Consider the following 21,971-nt stretch of genomic DNA (forward strand, 5'->3'; position numbering starts at 1 on the left):
ATTGGGCAAACAACGAGGGCCAAAAGGCACAAATAATTGAAGAAAGTCATAAATGCAAGCTTCTCTAGATTTTATACTAATTTGGTGAAAAGGACAGAGAGAAAGAGGGGAAAAAGGTGCACTTAATAGGGATGCCAATTTGGGGCCGAGAGAGACGAACCCAGCTCCTGCTCACGTGCAACCAAACGCTTCTCGTCCCGTCCCACGCGGGCCCTTTCTACCAGCCCCACGCGACGCGGGCCCACACGACTCGGCCCCACAAGACGCGGCCCCACACGTGACGGAACGGTCAACTAAACGGGAATCCTGCCGTCTGAGCTGCTTCTGCGGGTTTCAAACAAGGGCTTGGGGAAAACTGAGGAAAAACTAAGAAGCTGGGGAAAACTGAGTACAACTAAGGACCGGAGGGCACGAAAATAGAAATCCCTTGATAAAATGTCTTGGATAATTTGATACTTGGCAATTGTTGTGCTCATGTTTAAGCTCTTGCATCATATACTTCGCACCTATTAATGAAGAAATACATAGAGCTTGCTAAAATTTGGTTTGCATAATTGGTCTCTCTAAAGTCTAGATAATTTCTAGTATTGAGTTTGAACAACAAGGAAGACGGTGTAGAGTCTTATAATGTTTACAATATGTCTTTTATGTGAGTTTTGCTGCACCGGTTCATCCTTGTGTTTGTTTCAAATAGCCTTGCTAGCCTAAGCCTTGTATCGAGAGGGAATACTTCTCATGCATCCAAAATCCTTGAGCCAACCACTATGCCATTTGTGTCCACCATACCTACCTACTACATGGTATTTCGCGCCATTCCAAAGTAAATTGCTTGAGTGCTACCTTTAAAATTTCCATTCTTTACCTTTGCAATATATAGCTCATGGGACAAATAGCTTAAAAACTATTGTGGTATTGAATATGTACTTATGCACTTTATCTCTTATTAAGTTGCTTGTTGTGCGATAACCATGTTCCTGGGGACGCCATCAACTACCCTTTGTTGAATATCATGTGAATTGCTATGCATGTCCGTCTTGTCTGAAGTAAGGGAGATTTACCACTCATTTAATGGTTAGAGCATGCATATTGTTAGAGAAGAACATTGGGCCGCTAACTAAAGCCATGAATCATGGTGGAAGTTTCAGTTTTGGACATATATCCTCAATCTCATATGAGAACATTAATTGTTGCTACATGCTTATGCATTAAAGAGGAGTCCATTATCTGTTGTCTATGTTGTCCCGGTATGGATGTCTAAGTTGAGAATAATCAAAAACGAGAAATCCAAATGCGAACTTTCTCCTTAGACCTTTGTACAGGCGGCATAGAGGTACCCCTTTGTGACACTTGGTTAAAACATGTGTATTGCGATGATAATCCCGGTAATCCAAGCTAATTAGGACAAGGTGCGGGCACTATTAGTATACTATGCATGAGGCTTGCAACTTGTAAGATATAATTTACATGATACATATGCTTTATTACTACCGTTGACAAAATTGTTTCATGTTTTCAAAATAAAAGCTCTAGCACAAATATAGCAATCGATGCTTTCCTCTTTGAAGGACCATTCTTTTACTTTTATGTTGAGTCAGTTCACATATCTCTCTCCACCTCAAGAAGCAAACACTTGTGTGAACTCGTGCATTGATTCCTACATACTTGCATATTGCACTTGTTATATTACTTTACATTGACAATATCCATGAGATATACATGTTATAAGTTGAAAGCAACCGCTGAAACTTAATCTTCCTTTGTGTTGCTTCAATACCTTTACTTTGATTTATTGCTTTATGAGTTAACTCTTATGCAAGACTTATTGATTCTTGTCTTGAAAGTACTATTCATGAAAAGTCTTTGCTATATGATCAGTTGTTTAGTCATTATCTTTACCATTGCTTTGAATCACTTCATTCATCTCATATGCTTTACAATAGTATTGATCAAGATTATGATAGTAGCATGTCACTTCAGAAATTATCCTTGTTATCGTTTACCTGCTCGGGACGAGCAGAAACTAAGTTTGGGGATGCTGATACGTCTCCGACGTATTGATAATTTCTTATGTTCCATGCCACATTATTGATGATATCTACATGTTTTATGCATACTTTATGTCATTATTATGCGTTTTCCGGAACTAACCTATTGACAAGATGCCGAAGGGCCAGTTCTTTGTTCTAGTCGTTTTTGGTTCCGTAAATCCTAGTAAGGAAATATTCTCGGAATCGGACGAAATCAACGCCCAGCATCCTATTTTTCCACGAAGCTTCCGAACACCCGAGAGCCGCCGGAGGAGGGCCCCGTGGGCCCCGGACGACGGGGTGGCGCGGCCCGGGCCTTGGCCGCGCCCCCTAGTGTGTCGTCGCCTCGTCGACCCTCCGACTCCGCCTCTTCTCCTATATAAAGGTCCCCGACCTAAAAACCTCGACACGTTCGACGAAACCGGAGAAAACCTTCCGCAGCCGCCGCCATCGCGAAGCCAAGATCCGGGGGACAGAGTCTCTCGTTCCGGCACGCCGCCGGGACGGGGAAGTGCCCCCGGAAGGCTCCTCCATCGACACCACCGCCATCTTCATCAACGCTGCTGTCTCCCATGAGGAGGAGTAGTTCTCCATCGAGGCTCGGGGCTGTACCGGTAGCTATGTGGTTAATCTCTCTCCTATGCGCTTCAATACAATAATCTCATGAGCTGCCCTACATGATTGAGATTCATATGATGATGCTTGTAATCTAGATGTCATTATGCTAGTCAAGTGGATTTTACTTATGTGATCTCCGGAGACTCCTTGTCCCACGTGTGTAAAGGTGACAGTGTGTGCACCGTGTGGGTCTCTTAGGCTATATTTCACGGAATACTTATTCACCGTTATGAATGGCATAGTGAAGTGCTTATTTATATCCCTTTATGATTGCAATGTGTTTTGTATCACAATTTATCCGTGTGCTACTCTAGTGATGTTATTAAAGTAGTTTATTCCTCCCGCACGGTGTAATGGTGACGAGTGTGTGCATCGTGTAGTACTTGGCGTAGGCTATGATTGTGATCTCTTGTAGATTATGAAGTTAACTATTGCTATGATAGTATTGATGTGATCTATGCCTCCTTTCGTAGTGTGAAGGTGACGAGTGTGCATGCTATGTTAGTACTTGGTTTGGTTATGTTGATTTGTTATGCACTCTAAGGTTATTTAAATATGAACATTGAATATTGTGGAGCTTGTTAACTCGGCATTGAGGGTTCGTGTAATCCTACACAGCTAGTGGTGTTCATCATCCAACAAGAGGGTGTAGAGTCTAGCATCTATCTATTTATTCCGTTATGTGATCAATGTTGAGAGTGTCCACTAGTGAAAGTATGATCCCTAGGCCTTGTTCCTAAATACTCCTATCGCTGTTTGTTTCATCGTTTTATCGCATCTATACTTCCTGCAATATTACCACCATCAACCACACACCAGTCCTGGACAGCAAAGCACTTTTCGGGTGTCGTTGCTACTGCTCGCATTTATTCATACCACCTGTATTTCACTATCTCTTCGCCGAACTAGTGCACCTATTAGGTGTGTTGAGGACACAAGAGACTTCTTGCTTTGTGGTTGCAGGGTTGCTTGAGAGGGATATCTTTGACCTCTTCCTCCCTGAGTTCGATAAACCTTGGGTGATCCACTTAAGGGAAACTTGCTGATGTTCTACAAACCTCTGCTCTTGGAGGCCCAACACTGTCTACAAGAATAGAAGCTCCCGTAGACATCAGAAGGCACAAAGCCCGGTGGGACGCTGATATGGAGGCGTTGAGCTAGCACTAGAAGGAGGAGAATGAGAGGGCGAGACCCCATGAGGCGGCCAACATGGGGCCTTCACGACCATGGCCAAGGTCCAACATCGATATGCCGCCTTGGAGCGGCACCGAGCGGAGGAGGCAATGTATGAGGCACACCCGGGGGTGGAGGTGCAACTCGACGACCCCTCCAGCAATGCCGAGGCCGAGGATGACAACCATCCATCATAGGGTGCACGAAGACAAGTAGATACATATGTCGTAGTTTAATTTGAAATCTCTATGTAATGTAGGTTATTTTTGCTAGCTGAAATCAGAACATCCTTAAGTTGTTTTTTGAGTCACATAAATATGCGGGCTCGGCGCGGACAACAGAGTGTCCGTGGTGCGTCTACACTGCCGCATTTATAGCTTCAATTTGGGCCAAGAGTGGGTAGATTCGCGTCACCCCGCGTCTATTTGGATCGCACAGCTAGGACGTGTTTTTCAAGTCCGTGGGGACCGAAACATGACAATGGCAATCCATTTGTGTCGTTCCGCTGAAGATGCCTACATTTGGCTTTTACGGTGTCTGGAAAATACAAAAAAGTTCGACACAACTTTTACCATGCATATGAAGTAGTCTAGGCAATTGTTGATCGAGGACTTGTTCTTTTCTTAGATTACTCAGTCAGCGAACGGTGCTAAATTTCAAAACCTTAAAATCTGTCAAATTTTGTTATTTTTATACAGCCCCGAGTAAGGTATATTTTGAGTTTAAATTTTGCATGTCAGTAGAACACAATATTTTCAATGTCTAGATTTTTTCATATATTTTGAAACTTTAGAATAGTACAGTTTTATAAGTTCGATAATAAACAAAGAGCTGCGTATATCTCGAGCTAAAAAAAAACCACGTTCTATAATTTTATCACTTTTTTTGAACTGCTATAATTTTGTCACTTAGTATAAAAGAGAGAAGTTAAATTAAACACTGTAACACCGGAGCATGACGCAGGAGACTGGCACACGGTACGGGCAGAAGCACCGTTCTCCAGCCGCCCACAAAACCAGAAAAGGCCGTCCATGTCGCCGCCTCCACGTGGCATCACCACACCACCCCAGCTTCACATCCCGTTCCCCAAGTAGTATTGCATTGCATCCCGCGCGAAGTAAAAGGGGATCATGCTGACGCCAACACGTCTTCCCCATCCAGCCGTCTCGCTCTGCTCCCCGCGCCCTCAACACCTCAAGTCCAGCTTCCAGCTCACCCCACCACCCGCCGCCCCCTCGCTCTCTCCCTCCGCCGCCGAATCCTATATATACATCTCGCTCACCTCACTTCCTCCCAGCCAACCCAAATTTCCACGCACCACTCATCATCACACCAACATTGCCGCGCATAACAGCAGCAACTGCCGATCAAGAACACCAGTTTAAGCTCGCTCAAGATGGACCAGTACGGCGTGAGCTTCTACGGCGCCGGTACCGCCGACGTCGGCCAGTTCAACGGCGGGGGAGCGGAGTACGCGACGGTGACGTCGGCGCCGCCCAAGCGGCCGGCGGGGCGGACCAAGTTCCGGGAGACGCGGCACCCGGTGTACAAGGGCGTGCGGCGGCGCGGGCCCGCGGGGCGGTGGGTGTGCGAGGTGCGCGAGCCCAACAAGAAGTCCCGCATTTGGCTCGGCACCTACGCCTCCGCCGAGGCCGCGGCCCGCGCACACGACGTCGCCGCGCTGGCCCTGCGCGGCCGCGCGGCCTGCCTCAACTTCGCCGACTCCGCGGACCTGCTCCAGATCGACCCGGCCACGCTCCGCACCCCCGAGGACATCCGCGCGGCCGCCATCGCGCTCGCCGAGGCCGCCTGCCCCCACGACGCGTCGGCGTCTTCCGCGTCGTCGATGGCCGAGGCGTCCGCGCCGGCACCGGCGATGACGCACCAGGGGATGGGGATGGGGATGCAGGACGCGGCCGCGGCGATGGCGCAGTACAACGACTACACGATGTACGGCAACATGGGGGACTTGGACCAGCATTCGTACTACTACGAGTACGACGGGATGGGCGGCGCCGGCGCGGCCGCGGGTGGCGAATGGCAGAGCAGCTCGCATATGGACGGAGTCGACGACGACGGCAGCGGATACGGCGCCGGCGAGGTCACGCTGTGGAGCTACTGATCGAGAGTGATTCAGTACGTCAGTGTAGGATAACGAAGAAGCAGAAACAGAGTTGGTCGGTTTTGAGTCTTGATTAGTTTGGAGCGCGGGAAGAAGAGATATTTTCTGTAGTAGCCGTAAAGCAGAGGACAGGCATGCAAAATGCATCGCCCTGTCTTTCTTTCTTTTAAATTTCTTTTTAGTTTTTATAGTACTCCGTATATTTTTTCATTTGCCAGAAAATTTTGTAACATGTGGTGAAATCGAGGAATAAGAGACCAGCTCCGTTTTTAACTGCACTTTTTAAAATTTCTTCCTAATTAGTAGATACTGTAAATCTTTTGCTTCGTTTCAAAAAATAACCTGCATTTAAATAAATTTGTGATATCAAACCTCTAACATAACTTGGAGTAGGACAAAACAGGAGTTCATGGTTGAACGAGAGATGGATTTTATTTCGATGGGCATAGGCGGACCCAACCGTCTCTAATCCCGAGCACGTGTCTAGGCTTTCAGCCGACGACGCAACCTATTTTGATGAATATTTTAATAAAAATTTAATTAGGTTTAAAGTACACCTACATTTGATGAAAATCTTAGGTCCGCCACTATCAATGGGTATAGGAGTTCAGTTTGAAAACCAAGCACCGGCTTGGTGGCTGAGCTCGCGCCCGCAGGTTTGAGTCGCGGGTGGGCTGAAGGCTGAAGCGAAAACAATAGCGTATAAATTTGTCGACGAAGAGGTCTTATCTTCTACTAACAATGTACATGAAAAAAAGAGATAGTTTGTGATATTTAATTGCAAGAATAATTGATCTTCCAGACTCTGACACCGGGTTCGGGGTTGAGCTGGACGTGGTAGAGTGGCGGCCGGTAGGTGCTGTCTGCTTGCTTCGAAGAGTCGGCGCACGCACGTGCAGGTGATCTAGTCGTGAGTGTACCACTACTCTTAGTAATCGCACACAAGTGTTGCTAGTTAATTATTTAGTCGCGCCGACCATAATCTTGCACGAGACAACGCGTTTGCGCGGGCGGCTCGGCCAGCGGAGCGCCAACTGTCACGTGACGTACGGAATCAGACGGATTCGGATTCGGTCGGTGAATCCATCTCCTGCACGTCGATTGGATACGTCAGTTTGGACTCTCGAGATCGTGTTGAGTCGGAGTCACCGTCGGTGTAAAGAAAGAAAACGAGACGAGTTAAGTCTCGGTCACTCTCAACGGCGAATATATGATGATAGTACTCTTACAGGTGTTGTTGTGCTTTTGGGCCAGCGATGGAGTCCAGGGAGCGATGCTTTCCCTCTCGATGTGACACGTGTATTTGTTTTCTCCACCGATTCTCCAGAACAAAAGCGACAAGATTTGTTTAATTCTAGCTTTAGAAAACGTCACGAGACCAAAATGGAAAAGCATTCACGGCACCAACTTAGTTTTGGCAAGCTGCCAAAACGTGTTACAGTATACTAGTTTACAGAGCGGTATACCTGATGAGTAAGGTTAACATCCTACAGAACTTTTTAAAGGATTTTTATTACTACAAAGAAAGTAACTATCGGACCTGTTTACACTTACAAGTAAACCAACTGTTTTCAATTGTTACTGCCAGCCTAGTAGAGGGTGTTACAATAGGAAAAAACAATAGACCAACCAGACGCAAAGATGAAGCAACAAACAGACCACGCTGTTCTAGTAGGAAACCATACTCTCGACAAAACTACGGCATGCAGAACTATTCTTCAGTTATTATCTGAAGAAGCCATCTTCTTCTCCCAACTATCGCCGCTGCCACCACCAGTTGCTCCACCCCTCGCCTCTCCTGCTGCGTGGCCTTCCCCACTTCTGCGCCCATTTCTTTCCTGATTCGACCACAATGTCAGACAGGCTACATGCTACAGGCCACCCCCTTTTCCGTAGGTTCGTTACTGATGAAATAAGGAAGCAGATGTACCAGATAAGCTTCTCAGGTCTGATCATCTGCAGACAGCTCCAGAAGTCGTTCCGCCTCCCTGAGGAACGCCCTCGTCAGCTGCTTCTGCCCTCTTCGGTACACTATACACGACCGGCTGTTTGCTCTTGACTTTGTTTTGTCGTTGCACTCGGCACTTGCGCTGCGAAAAGAGGAGAGCAGCAACAGTAAAAAAATAAAAGAGGCTGTGCTGGTCTGTTACGTGTAATGGCGACATACTATGTGCTCCAGGCAAGATACAAGACCAGGGTACTGTTTTTGCTAGAGATCTAGTAGCACACACACATACCTCAAGGAGTCTTCAGTGTCATTGGAATCAAATTTCTCAAGCAGTTGGCCATCAGACGCTTCTGTTCCAGTGCCTTCTTCAAGTTCAGCCATTCTTGCAAAAAAAACGAAAGGGATTGATCAACAAACTGTTCACGCCTGACAGTGCTTTATCAAATATAATAAGCGGATAATGCACAAAGGAGAAGAAAAAAGAGAGTCAAGAGGGATCCTAGTATTACTTCACTTTAAGAAGATCCACAAGCAATCCTAGTGCTCCATGATCACCGCAGACCTCCCATATGGCACTTCGGATCTCTGCATCAGATGGTTCTGTATCCTCGCTAGATCCAACCTAGTAAAATCAAGTTCAAAGAAGGGACTCATTTATCTCAAAATTACAGTATTTAGTATCCTTGAAGACCAGATGCAATGCATCCTAACAAGTTCCTTGACTCACTCATTTAAAAAAAAAAACTGATTATTGTAAATATAAAATAGTAGTATATTATAGTGCTAAGAACAAAAATGTAATTCCTAAATGAGTTAGATAGATCAGCAAAGGAGCAAATTGATGTGAAACTAGAGCATTATGGGCTTATTGCTTCCTGAGCAGTTGTTTACAAGAAAAGGAGAATACACAGGATTGATTGTGTGTCTTTGCTCACTTTACAGCATGCTCTCTTGTTACCATGTATCTTTTGTTTTGAGAATATCCAGTTTGTAATCTTAGAAGTGAAGTCAGGCTGTTTATACTTCAGAATACAGTGTGTAAAAACACTAACCTCTCCAAGCAAGGAAGCAACCTGTTCAAGCTCATGTTCTTGCATTGCGATTGTTCGAAGAGTACTTAAAAATTCTTGAGGGAAAACATTCTTGTGGAGATATGATGGAACTTTGCGTTGACCACTCCAACTGTAACTAGAAAAATGACTAGCGTTTTTCTTGTTATCTTCTTCGCCAGAACTGGTACTGGTACCAAAAAATCCACTATCAAGCAAACTTGTAGGTAGAAGGCATCTCAATTCAGCCTTCTGCAAACATTAAACACATACAAAGTGAGATCCATGGTGGCATGTGGCAACAGCTTCTTAGAGTACTTGAATTTGTTGGATCAAGCATCATAATCTCGAGTTATATTTCATAAGGAAAGAAAATAACTTTAGCCATTCTGAATAGGGTAAATATTGAATACCGCAGGTGGCAAGGGGTGTTTTGGCTCCTAGGTGCATATGAACACAAGTTTTCAGGAAAATGAACATTTTATGTGGCCTGTGTAAAAAAACAAAAGAATATCCTGTGAACAGTCATATTGGTGCATGAAAATTTGTCTTCTTTACACTGGACACGAAAAAAATGTTTTGTTCTCCAAAAAACTCGTGTGCCAACATAGAATGTCTGGATGTACATGTGAAATTTTATTTCTGATTTTTTCGACATTTCGAAATCTGTTTCCAAACAATGGGTTTATATGCACCCGTGCGTGAGCCAAATTGGATTTCTAGCAGGCGGTATAACTAATTAAATGCAATTTGTTTTCAACTCGATCCCAGAGAAACTTTGTGTTGGGTAAGTTCCTCTAACATAGTAGAAACCATGCAAGATGAACACTTAATAGTACCTGCATCTCAATTAGCCTCATCTTAACGTCAGCGGATTGGACCTGTCTAAGAGCCTCTATTGGATAATGAACCTGCAGTTAAAGCAAAAGAAACCAGATAATAAGCAGCTAGGCCTTATATAAGTATGCTATCAGAGGTCTTGAAAAGAGGTTTTGAACCTGCAGTTGAAGCAAAACAAAACCAGATGATAAGCAGCTAGGCCTTACATAAGTATGTTATCAGAGGTCTTGAAAAAAGGTTTTGAATCAATCATTTATCAAACTTAGACGACGATGAAGAAATGGATATACCATTTATCAAAAATCAACTCCTAAATTCTAAATTCTCAATGGATAACAACTTCCATATTTTCCCTTTTATTTACTGAGCATGGTCTTTCTGTTTCAATCGATGTCAATGAGTTTACATTTGGTTGACCACTTGAATGGGATCACATGTTCACGTTTAGCATGTAAGTAATTATATACTGACAAAAAATGAAATTGCAAAATATATATCCTACAAATATTATTACAAACTTTAAGCACATACATCACTACGAGGGTTACCATAAGATAATCATCTGGATTGTTGTCAACTACAAATCCATATAGATACAGAAGTTCCTGCGGGTAAACATAAAATACAATTCATCAGTAACTCCATTCCAATAACCAAACAAAAATCATGAAGATTTTGTTGCTATATTTAATGACTGCATGCTACTTTAAACAAAACAAAAATAGTATATCATGAGATACTACATTTTCTCAATACAAATATGATAGCACAGCAACTTATTGTGATTCACCGAGCCTGAGAAGTATCTTCTCGGTTCTCAGTACTCTGTAAGGCCTAGTGCAAGTATGAAGTATGTAATCTTAATCTAGCATATATGTATTAAATGTAAATCAGTAAAGGCTTTGTGAATCCATGTAGAAAATAATAAATCCAATGGAGAAACAAAATGTCCACAGAACACATGGAGCAATGTAGCTCCCACGTTTGGAGCATCTCTCTTTTATTAAGGCTATCAGGCCTCAGGAAGATGATAATTCTGATGTGTAACTGTGCATGCAGCTTGAAAGAAACTCCGTGTGAGAAGTTCTAGAAAAGAATATGTACCATGGTGCTGTAATAGCTAAACTGTGGTAGACAATCTGAAGAAAAAGGGGCGACAAATACTAACACCACTAATATGAAAAAATTGACAAATAGGACAAGTAAAAAATAGTATCTAAACCGAAGATAATCGAGCAACTATAATGAACTGAGGGCAATCGAGCAATTATTATGAACCGAAGGCTAAGATTTTCTAATGATTATGTAAGTACCTCATTTCCTTTGTTGCCATAATTTATGTAGATCTCTGTCCCAGTCTCAACAGAGCTTTTATCAACTTGTGCTAGAGAAAGAAACAATAAAGGGGAAATTAGACCAGTCACACTGCAAATCTGTATGAATTGGAAAACACAATTTACTGTGAGACTGAAAATTGATCTCTGGGACCATCTGTGAGTCAGTAAGATACAACACCCTGATGCTGCTTTAAAACTGACATGACTTTTATTGCGTTACTTAGCAGTTTGCCTTAAAAAGTAATACACACAATCATACCAGGATTATAATCTTACAACAAAGTTAAGCTGGGAAAAAAGATGAAATGAAAAGAACTATCAGATACAATTTTGTATCGGGTATAATTACCAAGTCTGAGGTACATTGAAGCAGGAATTCCTGTTGCATTTCCCACAGAATCAACTTCCCATGTCGCCAGAGCCTTTACATCTGGATTGGACAATCAAGATTCATTTTCTTCAGTAGTAAAACTCATGTAATTTTTGGTAAATACAAACTTCAGTGTTTCTAATTGAAATAAGGATATACTTCAATATGTTCTATCAGCTGAGTACAAAATTTTAGATTATTCATGTACTTTGTGTTTGGATTCTTACTATGATTACAGAAATCGATTCCTGGTACAAGGCCCTCAACCCAAATTGACTCCGTTTTACAAGATTCGGAATTCTCATCACCCCTAGTATTCTTCACTGCGGTATCGCTTTCCTGCAGATAAACATAAAACATTATGTGGTTTGGTAGACAAAGATAATGATGAAGATCCTAATTAGTCCTTGGATATCCCTATCTAAGCCAATTTAGTCCATAAATAGTTAGATTATATTTTACAAGCTCAATTGACACACATGATTTATGTAATGATCGAAATATGGTTAACTATTCACCTATTTACGGAAACCATTATTTCATTTTCAGCATTGTAAGTTCTAGGAGATGGTACGTTTTAAGCCAATTGTTTTAAAGTTGTTTGCTATTCCCCAAACAGGCCTCTTATTACAAAGATAATTATTTTATGAAGAAAAATAACTGCCACTAGTATGGTATATGGTATTTCAATGTAATTGTTGCCGCGTCAAGTTAGTTCAGATAGAAGATTCAGGTAAGGTTCCACGAACAGAGTCACGGCCGGCCAGCCGGCAAGGCAGGATCAGAGGCAGATACCAACTTCGATTCAGCAAGGAGCAGTCAAGGCTTGAGGAGTCCAGCCATATGGAATTGATGTTAAGTTGGGAAGTACAATAGGTGTCCTCATCAAGTTAGAGGCCTAGTACTACTAGTTAATCAAGTCTTAGCCTCTTAGGCAATGCTATAAAAGCATGGCCACTATATTGTTCTGATCAAGCAATATACAAAAGTCTCTCTACCCTGTATGCTCTCCCGGTCCAATCTATCTACTTCTCTAATTCCCCAATCTCCTGCTTCCTACCGCTAGACCATGGCGCTTACTCGACACTGTTGGCCACGGCCTCTGGTGAACTACCTGTACAGCCTCCGAAGTAAATGATACAACAGTAATTCTAGTATGAGTAGTAGCATAAGTTACATTTTAGTCATCAGTCACCACATTGGGTGGTGATGTCGATACGAATAGTAATTTCGCTTCTTCTCTTTGTGGTTAAACATTTGTGAGTTAACTAGTCTCTACTACTATAATGCAGCAGTTTTGAAATTTGATTTCGATCCCACTCTCTATTCCCGCCAGGCAATGGAGAATCACTCTTAACCGTTGATTTCACCGCGTGCATTGGTATCCACCGTTCATCTTCGCCAAGCTGGGTTAGATCGAACGGTTGTAGTCAGCTGGATTCGCCTCTACTTCCTTCCCGCTCCACGCACATTTTTGGAAGCAGCTCACCCCTTCCCGATGGTTCCACAGGCTGCAGCCAATTAAAAAAAGGACCTACTACTGACAGCCCACGGTCTTGTACTGAATACACTCCATCACATCACAATCCAATCATCTGTGTCTCGCCGCTCACACTTTACTACAGTACTGCTTTATTTTCGTCTCCCATGCACCGTGTTGACGACCTTGCTGTAGTCAGATCGATCACAGCTCACAGGGCTTGAATGAGCTCAAGTTTCAGCACTTACGATGCATCTCCTGTCTGCAACATACTACGTACAGATTGGCACCTCTTCCTTCTCTCCGGCTGCAGGCGTCCGCATATGTTCGCCGTCGTATACGTATGTATACGAATACGATCTGTATACAGGCAACCCTGCGCTGTACAAGCCACATTCATCGTGTCCGAAGCCAACGCCACATTTGGAAACCCATGTGAGTCGCTCCCTCTCTTTATTACTTTCCTCTTAATGATGGTTATGAGCATGCATGATTTGTTTACGTCACATTGCTGCACATATGAATAGATGATGCTTCGTGTTAGTCCTGAAAGTAGAATTAGTACAGTAGGTTATCCGGTGTGTAGTCCCTGTTATTTTTATTTGCACACAAGGTGTTTGTCTTTTGGTCTGATCCGGTGTCGGTTAAAAAAATCCAGTAAGTACTGGGATAAAGTGATTTGATTCATTTCTTGAATTCTTTTTAACTGTCTCCTGCATAATTATTTGTTCTTATTTATTTTATAAAAGGAAAGATAAATTTGTGACCTCTTTGGAAGACGCATGCTCATTATTATTCTTCACATTTGCGACATCTTTTGGATACTCATCGCCGATAGATATTTTACAGGAACAACGAAATCCTTTGTTTACCACTGATAAAAAGAGTGATTTTTGGTTAAACCTACTTATTAATTACGTCATGGAAAATTAATGTTTCACTATTATTGCCATAATAATTGAGTGCATAGTTTTGATTCAGCAATGGAAGATCCACATTACTATCCACCAGTTTCTGAACTCGCTCACAAGTCACACCCAATGTTTTTCCTACTTTTCCGTTATGTTTTTATCTAGGAGTTTTTTTAGTTGATGGTTAGATTAATTCATGGACCATCCCCTACTTTTTAGGGAAATTTATCTGCTGCCAACACATGTTCTTAGCCTAAGGATTAGATTTTCTATCATTTTCTTCGGAATTTCGATTTATTTAATAGATGGTGATGTTTTGATTATGCAAAAATACCAAGAATATTGTCTACAATGATGTTTTGATTAAATTCACATACATGTACAGGTATAATGGTCAATGTTATTTCTAATATTGGTTCTTCTATTTTATGTTGTGTTTACAAGCATTAGAACACACTACTATTTTTCAAAGCATCAAGTGAACAAGCTACATGGGTGAAACAGACCCTGGATACTTATGCTTCATCGACGGGTCAACTTATTAACCCTTCTAAGTGCTCCTTGCTGTTTGGTGATTCCTGTCCTATGGATAAAAAGGAAGGTGTTCGTCAAATTCTGAATGTGACTTCTTCGGTGTTTGAGGATAAATATCTAGGACTACCAACCCCCGATGGGCGCATGTCAAGAGGAAAATTTCAGAACCTCCAAGCACAGCTCACTAAGAGGCTGCTTATGTGGGGCGACGGTCACCTTGCTCAGGCTGGTCGTGAGGTCTTCATTAAATCAGTGGCACAAGCTCTACCCACATATTTGATGGGGGTTTTCAAGCTACCATTATCTGTCTGTGATGATCTAACAAAACTGGTTAGAAATTTTTATTGGGGAGCTAAAGATGGTAAAAGGAAAACACATTGGCGCTCTTGGGAAAAGCTCCAAAAGCCAAAGAGCCAAGGCGGTCTCGGTTTTCGGGACTTTCGGTTGTTCAATCAAGCACTCCTTGCTCGGCAGGCATGGAGATTGTTAATCAAACCTGACAGTCTATGTGCTCGAGTTTTAAAGGCCAAGTATTATCCGAACGGAAGGCTAGAGGACACAGTGTTCAGTGGTAATGCATCATCTACTTGGCAAGCTATAACGTATGGGTTGGACCTATTGAAAAAAGGGCTGATATGGAGGGTAGGAAATGGTCAGAGTATTCGTATATGGAGAGACGCATGGATTCCCAGGCCTACAACTTATAAACCAGTGTCGTCGAAGAGGAGGTGCAGACTAAGATTTGTTTCTGAACTAATCGATCAATTTGGGGAATGGAAAAGAGATGTGTTGTTGCAATATTTCATTCCGATGGATATAGCTGAGATCATGAAAATTAGACCATCCCCAAGACTACAGCCAGACCACCTTGCATGGGCACCAGAGAAGCACGGATTGTTTACGGTGAAAAGTGCGTATGATCTCGCTATGAACGAGGGATGGATATTAACTGGTGAGGCCTCTAGTGCAGCTCCTGATGGTACTAGGAAGATATGGGATCTTGTCTGGAAAGCGGAGGTGCCACCAAAAGTTCAGCATTTTGCTTGGCGACTGGCTACTGACTCTCTTCCAACTTGGCAAAATAAAATGAAGCGTTCGCTTGAGGTAACGGATCAATGCCCTTTGTGCGGTCTGGAAACTGAAGATAACTTCCATCCCTTCTTCCGGTGCAATCTAGCGAAGCAGCTGTGGGCTTATATGGCGAAAAAGTGGAAGATACCAACTCTGGAATCTGTCCACAATACAGGGAAGGACTGGCTTCTTAATCTTCTGTGTAATCTTTCTGTTGGTAGTAGAAGTATGGTGCTAATGACACTCTGGAGGATCTGGCATGTCCGTAATGAAGTCGTCCATGGTAAACCCCCTCCTCCAATTGATGCTTCCAGGCGCTTTTTGATTAGCTATTTGGAGTCTTTGATTCAGATCAATCATCACCCCAGTGAGGATATTAGCAAAGGAAAGTTCATTCTTGATGTGGAGGAAAGAAATTTTCATACAATTAAAGAAGTGATTGTCCAGCCGGTTAAAAGATGGATAGCACCTCCTGTTGGGTGGTATAAACTAAATACAGATGGATCTTTCTCATCGGACGGTAGTGCGGGGGCTGGCATGATCGTGCGTGATCATAATGGAGAAATAATTTTTTCCGCATGTCGAGAGCTATCTAATTGTAGAGATGCTTTGGGGGCAGAACTGAATGCGGTCTTGGAAGGGCTCTCGTTGGCACTGCAGTGGTGTAATTTACCGCTAATCATAGAGGTTGATTGTTCTGAAGTTCTGAGTTTGCTGAATAATGAAGAGGTGGATCGGTCAATCTACACTTCAGTAATAGAGGAGATTAAAGCTTTATTGAAAGTCCGTCAGGCTTGTGTTACTCAAGTAAAAAGATGTCAGAATTCTTGTAGTGATTTTCTAGCTAAGTTTGCAAGAACAAATTCTCGTACGGCGGTATGGCTTGCCTCTGGTCCAGAGGGTTTAGAAAGCATATGCCATACAGATTGTAATCTCTGATGTCTTGAGTAATACAAGTTTCATTCGCAAAAAAAAAAAAAAAAAAAAAAAAAACAAATAGCGACCTAGGTGTTGTACCACTCTCGAGGTATGTACATGGAGATGATGATGCCTATTCGGGGAATATATTGGGAGCTAATGATATCTACAAAAGGGAATGCAATAGAAAATGAATCGGTAGGCCATGTAGTTGGAAAACAGGAGTTTCATTGCCTAGAAACATCTTTTTTGCAGAAGAAAGTGCTTTGTCAATCAGATCAGAGAGAAATGTTGAATATTTCGTAATTTGTAATCCATTCATTGTTAAGGTATTTTGTTTATCTACGCCATTCATTCTTAAGGTATTTTGTTTATCTTATCGAGTAAGATCTGATTAGCATAATAAGTCCAAGCAATGAACTTTGAGATAGCTATACATTTTCCAAACACGAGCAACACAAATATTTTCATTATGTTCTTGTAACAAATGCGCCAAAAATATTATTTCTCAAATAGCACATATCTAGCTTTCTTCAGATAATCACCTACTATATTAATATATTTCTGTCAATTAGAATCTTTATTCTATGATGTTTGTTTAGGAACACAAAACGACACACGTGCAAGGCACGTGCCTTTTACTAGTTCAATTAATGTATGAGTATATTCCACAAGGTTGTCCAGAAGAAATGAATCCAGGATCCGCGCGTACAATAAGAGAATGAGAAATAATTAAGAAGAAACTCAGAGTTGCTAGCATGTTCTTGTTCAGGAAGACTGCAACTAACCTGTTGGGTGGTAAGACCAGAATCACCCAAAGATCCCACAGTTCTGGTCTGTTGTTCATCAAGTGAGCCCGGAAAAACATAAGAATGAGGTAATGGGATGTTCAGCGCTCTAGTCCAGAAAATTGAGTTTGCCCTGTCATAAAATCATACTGCGGATTAAAGCGGGGATAAAATAATAGGAGATAAACCTGAAGGCCTCATTGTCTAAGCTGCATGTTCATTTATGTAGTGTGAAAGCTGTTAAACCATCATATTTGAGGGAAGGACTGGCTGTTCAAACATTGCTTTAACAAATTACACATTTCTTACTAATAAGCATGTCACATTGAAATGACCATTGCTAAAAGAAGTTAGTCGACGAATTGATGCTCGGTGTCAAAACTTGTTCACCTATTTGCATGAGAAATGCCTTATTTGACCCTGATGTTGATATGGCTAAATCATTTACAAATTGAGACTTTCCCCATATTAGCATGATTAGTCATGTTGGTAGGACGATATCAAGTAAAACCTGTACTACTCCGCTCATACTATAAATGCAAGCCATGGTGATACATACCAAAGGAAGTCCTCAAACTGCACTTCAATCGAGCTGCAAAATAGAACATTTGACAGTTGTGAGGTTTCTATATGAAAGCTAGTCTGTAAAGTAGGTTTAGGTGTGATCCGAGATACCACAAAACCACAGAATAAAAACATTCAATAAAATAATAAAGAAACTATGTATGCAGCAAGCTTGGAGAAAACATATAACTACTAAGAATGGCGGTATGGAGGAAAAAAACACAACAAACCTTCCCGAATCATCAACCTGTAGAAGCTCCTCGACCAGGCCTTTCACCTTATCGTCGAACAATTTTTGCAATGATCTTTTCTGTAACAAAACCCCCAGCGTGTCACCAGTGTACCCTCTAATGTACTCAATAAATACACAAAAGAAGTGAAAGCTACAGTTTTTAGTTAGCACTGATGAACCTGCATGACCGTCGCACGATGCAGCGTCGTCCCTTCCAATTCGGCAAGCTCCTCGTCATCGAACCAAACGGAGCTCCCGAAGGTGCTCGGAAGCATATCCAAGTACCTATAGATGCAAAGAGCAGAAGCTCCAACATTAGCATTGGTTTCAGCTTTTCAGACCTCTGTTATGCTGAGGTGCGGAGAAGAAGTGAATTATGGTCGTACGGCTTCCAGAGGGAGGTAGGGCGGAGCCGCTCGGCCATGAGGAAGAGCATGACGAGGAGGCGGTCATCGACGCCGCCTTCCTCGAAGAGCGCGCGGCACCGCGGGCCGACGAGCGGGTCCTGCAGCACCCGCATCGGGGTGACGGCGAGGTCCAGCGGCACCACCATCACCACCCCTGCACGACAGCCTGTCTGATCAGCGGCCGGCACCTTCGATTGGGGGAGAAAAGAAGATGAGTGATGGTTACCGTCGGTGGCGGCGGCGGCGGAGTAGACGCCGAAGCCCTTGCGGCCGCAGGCGCGGATCGTGCAGCCGCGGAGGTCGGCGCCGTTTGCCTACGGTGGGAGAGGGGGCAGGGTTTAGTAGAGCGCGGGAAACGGAGAGCAGGGGAGGGAGAGTGCGCCACCTGAAGCCATTGCAGGAAAGACTGGAGCTTCGCATCGTCGGACGAGGCGGCGTCGGCGGACGACATGGTGTTCGACGGAATGCGGAACTGAATGGAGGGACAGGCGCCCGAACGCCAGAAGGTAGCTCAGAATTAACCTGTGCTTAACTAGATTTGCTTTGCCATTCGTGCACCCATGAGTTACAGGTTGGATTGCATATAAATTTTTTTAGTTGCAAGTAGAATTGTAACTAAATATGCCCCATAATTTAGATTTGGTTTGGGATTCATGACTGAGTTGCAATATGGAATCTGTAACTAAAATATGCCCCGATTTGGTTTGGGATTCCTGGCTGAGTTAATATGGGATGCAACTGAGATTCAATGACGCCGTCGGAATGTTTATTTAGAAGTAAAAAAACAAAGAGAAACCTTTCGAACTCTCGTGTTCATAAATTTATTGGTCAATTCTCTCCAGATTCTACAGCTACGGAGGCTTGAAAACACAGTTTCCTTGCCACGATTTCTTCGCGAATTCATCCCTTTTGTGCGAAATTCATGTATTCAGGCACCAAAATTGACACGGAAAAAACCACAATATCACTATATAAGAATATATAGATATCATGTCCAGTTTACATTCTACTACAAGTGACACTGACACGCTCATCTCCCATCTCATCTCTTCTCATATCATCTCACTTCACCGGCTACCAGGGACACACTACGGGAGATGCTAGCAAACCAGCGAGGCCCGGAGTGAGAGAGTGGTGGACAGGTGCGTGCACGACGCCCACCGTATCACCGACTCGGTGACCATCGTGTCAAGGGGATGCTCCCGCTCGCTGGAGCCGATAGTGTGGTTCCTCCTGCCACTGCCGATGGCACCTCGTGACGACGGGTTTGCCCTCGTCGCCACCCCTCTCAGGGACGCCTCTGCCGTCCTCTTCAAAGCCAATGAAGAAGAGGCAGTGGTGGCATTGTCGCAAGGAGCTCCCTTATCGTCTGAGGCTGGCGCCGCCGATGGCCCTGTCTCGTCAGATCCTAGCCTGCAGAAGAATGAAAAGCTTGGCATCGACATGACAGGCAATGGGAAGACGACATTCTTCCTAGGTTCTGGGCTGTCGCTGAATGAGAACCCAGAACCTGCGCAAGACGCAGGTGGAGCACTTGCGGCGGCGAAAGCAGAGAAGGAAGATTTGCACGCGAATGTGGGAGAACAGGGTTCTTCCGACAGGCTCTGGAAGGTGATCGGGACGCCGGTGTTGAAGCTCACATCACGACTGTGTGACGCCAGCGGCGTGGAGAACGAGCATGACCCGGGTTCCTCCCTCCGGAGGCCAATCTCATGGCAATGGCCGCAGGATTCTCGCGAATCGTCAGCGTGTTCTTGTATCCAGGAATGCCCTGCAAAAGAGCAGTTGTTTAGACAATAGTCACATGGTGAGCAGTAGTAAATTACAATTAGGAGAAAGGAAACAATTAACAGCTGATTTGTACAGTACTAAGGTCTGCAAATGATGCAATGATAGCCAAACAAGATTCCACGAAAGGGTGACAGGGATGAATCATCAACACCAGAGAAGCAATCATGTGATGATTGATAAGAAGATACATAAAGGGCCAGCAAAACATTTATTAATTTGTACAATAGTGGATCTACCAGAAGTCTAGAGCATGACCCTACAACAAAGCATGATCCTACAACAAAAACTCCCCTTTCCCCCACAGCCGTGCAGTTTAAAATTAGGAATGCCACTGAACTTTAGCTGGCGCTAGCTCATGACTTAGCAGTGAAGACTTATTAATTTATGCAAATCAACTTTAAGTAAACAATTGTATACCAATCAACAACAATCTGATTGATCCCTACATTCTGGTCAACATTTCAGTTGCATGAATGTGTAGACAGGAGTGCAAAATCAAAGGTCACATCTGAGTTTGTGCATGATGCTAATGATATGTGAAAGGAATAGAATGTCACGCTGTGTTGTTTCAGAAAAGATGATTCATGTCTCACCTAGAACTTGCTCGGCTGTGAGCCTTTGTCTAGGATCACGCCGCAGCATCCCGGTGATCAGCTCCTTTGCTGAGTCCGAAACCCTGTCCCAGGGATCAGAAGGGAACCGCAGCTCTGTCGACCTGATACACTCGAAAATCTTCGATTTGGTCTTCCCCCAGAACGGTGGAATTCCACTCAGGAGGATGTAGAGTATAACCCCGGAGCTCCAGACATCGGCAGCCTCATTGTACCCGCCAGCGAGCACCTCCGGCGCGATGTAAAACGGGCTTCCCACGGTGCCGCTCAATCTTTGACCTGACAAAATCCACACCCCAAATTTAGCTTCCAAAGACCACCAGTCTTAACGGATTGCAGCCAGGGAACAGAAGTGATCAGACTGTGGAGAATGTACCAGGCTGGGTGTAGGTGGCGAGGCCAAAGTCAGCGAGTTTGATCGGCGAGGAAGGCGACTTGCTGACAAGGAGGATGTTCTCTGGCTTGAGGTCCCGGTGCACGATGCCCTTGCTGTGGCAGTGCGCGACGACCTCCATGAGGTACCTAAAGAGCGCGGCGGCCTCGTGCTCCGGGAAGCAGCCGCGCTCCTGGAGGCGGTGGAAGAGCTCCCCGCCGGCGCAGAGCTCCATGACGAGGTGCACCGACTCCTCGTCCTCGTACACCGCCTTGAGGTCGACGACGTTGGGGTGGCCCGAGAGGCGCGCCATGACCTCGATCTCGAGCCGGACGCCCCGCACGTCGTCGGGCGACACCAGCCGGCCCTTGGCGATGGACTTGCAGGCCAGCGCCTCGCCGGTGACCATGTCGGAGCACGACCGGATCACGCCGAACTGGCCCCACCCCAGCTGCTCGCCCAGCCGGTAGCGGTCCCCGAGGCACGAGACGTGCGCCGCCTCCAGCATGGCGTCCCGCAGCCCCGGCGCCTTGTACGAGTTGTACTTTCCGTCGGCGGCGGCGGCCATCGCCAGGCGCTCTGGAATCCGGCGAGGCCTCCGCTAAATCCCGCCGGAACCCGATGAGGCCTCCGCGATATCCTCCCGCCGTCCCTGAGCGAGGCCGCTGCGGCCTCCCAAATCTTGCAGCCTTAGCACCTCTCCTCCATGACCATGGGCACTCGCTCGGCCACTAAATCTGCCGCGAGGAAGAACAGCAAAAGAACAAGCTTTAGCTCTCGAAACTCCGTAGCAAACCCCAGCAAATC

At 44.3% G+C, this 21,971-nt stretch overlaps 3 protein-coding genes across 3 annotated transcripts; 1 reads left to right on the top strand and 2 right to left on the bottom strand.

The window, feature by feature from the left end:
* The first annotated feature begins 5,214 nt into the window (after window positions 1-5,214).
* LOC124668541 (dehydration-responsive element-binding protein 1C-like) lies at window positions 5,215-5,940 on the top strand. The gene has a single exon (XM_047205664.1). It carries the CDS (start codon window positions 5,215-5,217, stop codon window positions 5,938-5,940), a length of 726 nt encoding a protein of 241 aa, XP_047061620.1.
* Window positions 5,941-7,882: 1,942 nt separating this feature from the next.
* Window positions 7,883-18,882, bottom strand: LOC124685016. The gene is made up of 16 exons (XM_047219288.1): window positions 18,775-18,882; window positions 18,616-18,703; window positions 18,369-18,543; window positions 18,162-18,267; window positions 17,981-18,060; window positions 17,746-17,778; window positions 17,187-17,319; window positions 11,712-11,823; window positions 11,464-11,544; window positions 11,091-11,155; window positions 10,326-10,382; window positions 9,777-9,848; window positions 8,941-9,189; window positions 8,398-8,510; window positions 8,178-8,270; window positions 7,883-8,030 (listed from the first exon to the last, which is right to left on the bottom strand). The coding sequence occupies exons 1-16, from the start codon at window positions 18,838-18,840 to the stop codon at window positions 7,883-7,885; spliced, it is 1,671 nt and encodes a 556-aa protein (XP_047075244.1). The 5' UTR covers window positions 18,841-18,882.
* Window positions 18,883-19,330: 448 nt separating this feature from the next.
* On the bottom strand, window positions 19,331-21,771 carry LOC124685017 (calcium-dependent protein kinase 26-like). The gene is made up of 3 exons (XM_047219289.1): window positions 21,168-21,771; window positions 20,774-21,070; window positions 19,331-20,160 (listed from the first exon to the last, which is right to left on the bottom strand). The coding sequence occupies exons 1-3, from the start codon at window positions 21,730-21,732 to the stop codon at window positions 19,490-19,492; spliced, it is 1,533 nt and encodes a 510-aa protein (XP_047075245.1). The 5' UTR covers window positions 21,733-21,771; the 3' UTR covers window positions 19,331-19,489.
* Window positions 21,772-21,971: the final 200 nt, after the last annotated feature.

Source organism: Lolium rigidum, chromosome 1 (genome assembly GCF_022539505.1).
Source record: "Lolium rigidum isolate FL_2022 chromosome 1, APGP_CSIRO_Lrig_0.1, whole genome shotgun sequence".
Classification (NCBI taxonomy): Eukaryota; Viridiplantae; Streptophyta; class Magnoliopsida; order Poales; family Poaceae; genus Lolium; species Lolium rigidum.

Coding starts and splice junctions, on each gene's coding strand:
- LOC124668541 (XM_047205664.1), top strand. CDS start 5,215: ATGGACCAGTACGGCGTGAGCTTCTACGGCGCCGGTACCGCCGACGTC.
- LOC124685016 (XM_047219288.1), bottom strand. CDS start 18,840: ATGTCGTCCGCCGACGCCGCCTCGTCCGACGATGCGAAGCTCCAGTCT. Junction 18,061..18,161: donor ATCGTGCGACGGTCATGCAG/GTTCATCAGTGC, acceptor GTTTTGTTACAG/AAAAGATCATTGCAAAAATT. Junction 8,511..8,940: donor TTGCTTCCTTGCTTGGAGAG/GTTAGTGTTTTT, acceptor TGATTTTACTAG/GTTGGATCTAGCGAGGATAC.
- LOC124685017 (XM_047219289.1), bottom strand. CDS start 21,732: ATGGCCGCCGCCGCCGACGGAAAGTACAACTCGTACAAGGCGCCGGGG. Junction 21,071..21,167: donor CGCCACCTACACCCAGCCTG/GTACATTCTCCA, acceptor GGATTTTGTCAG/GTCAAAGATTGAGCGGCACC. Junction 20,161..20,773: donor CACAGCCGAGCAAGTTCTAG/GTGAGACATGAA, acceptor GCTCTTTTGCAG/GGCATTCCTGGATACAAGAA.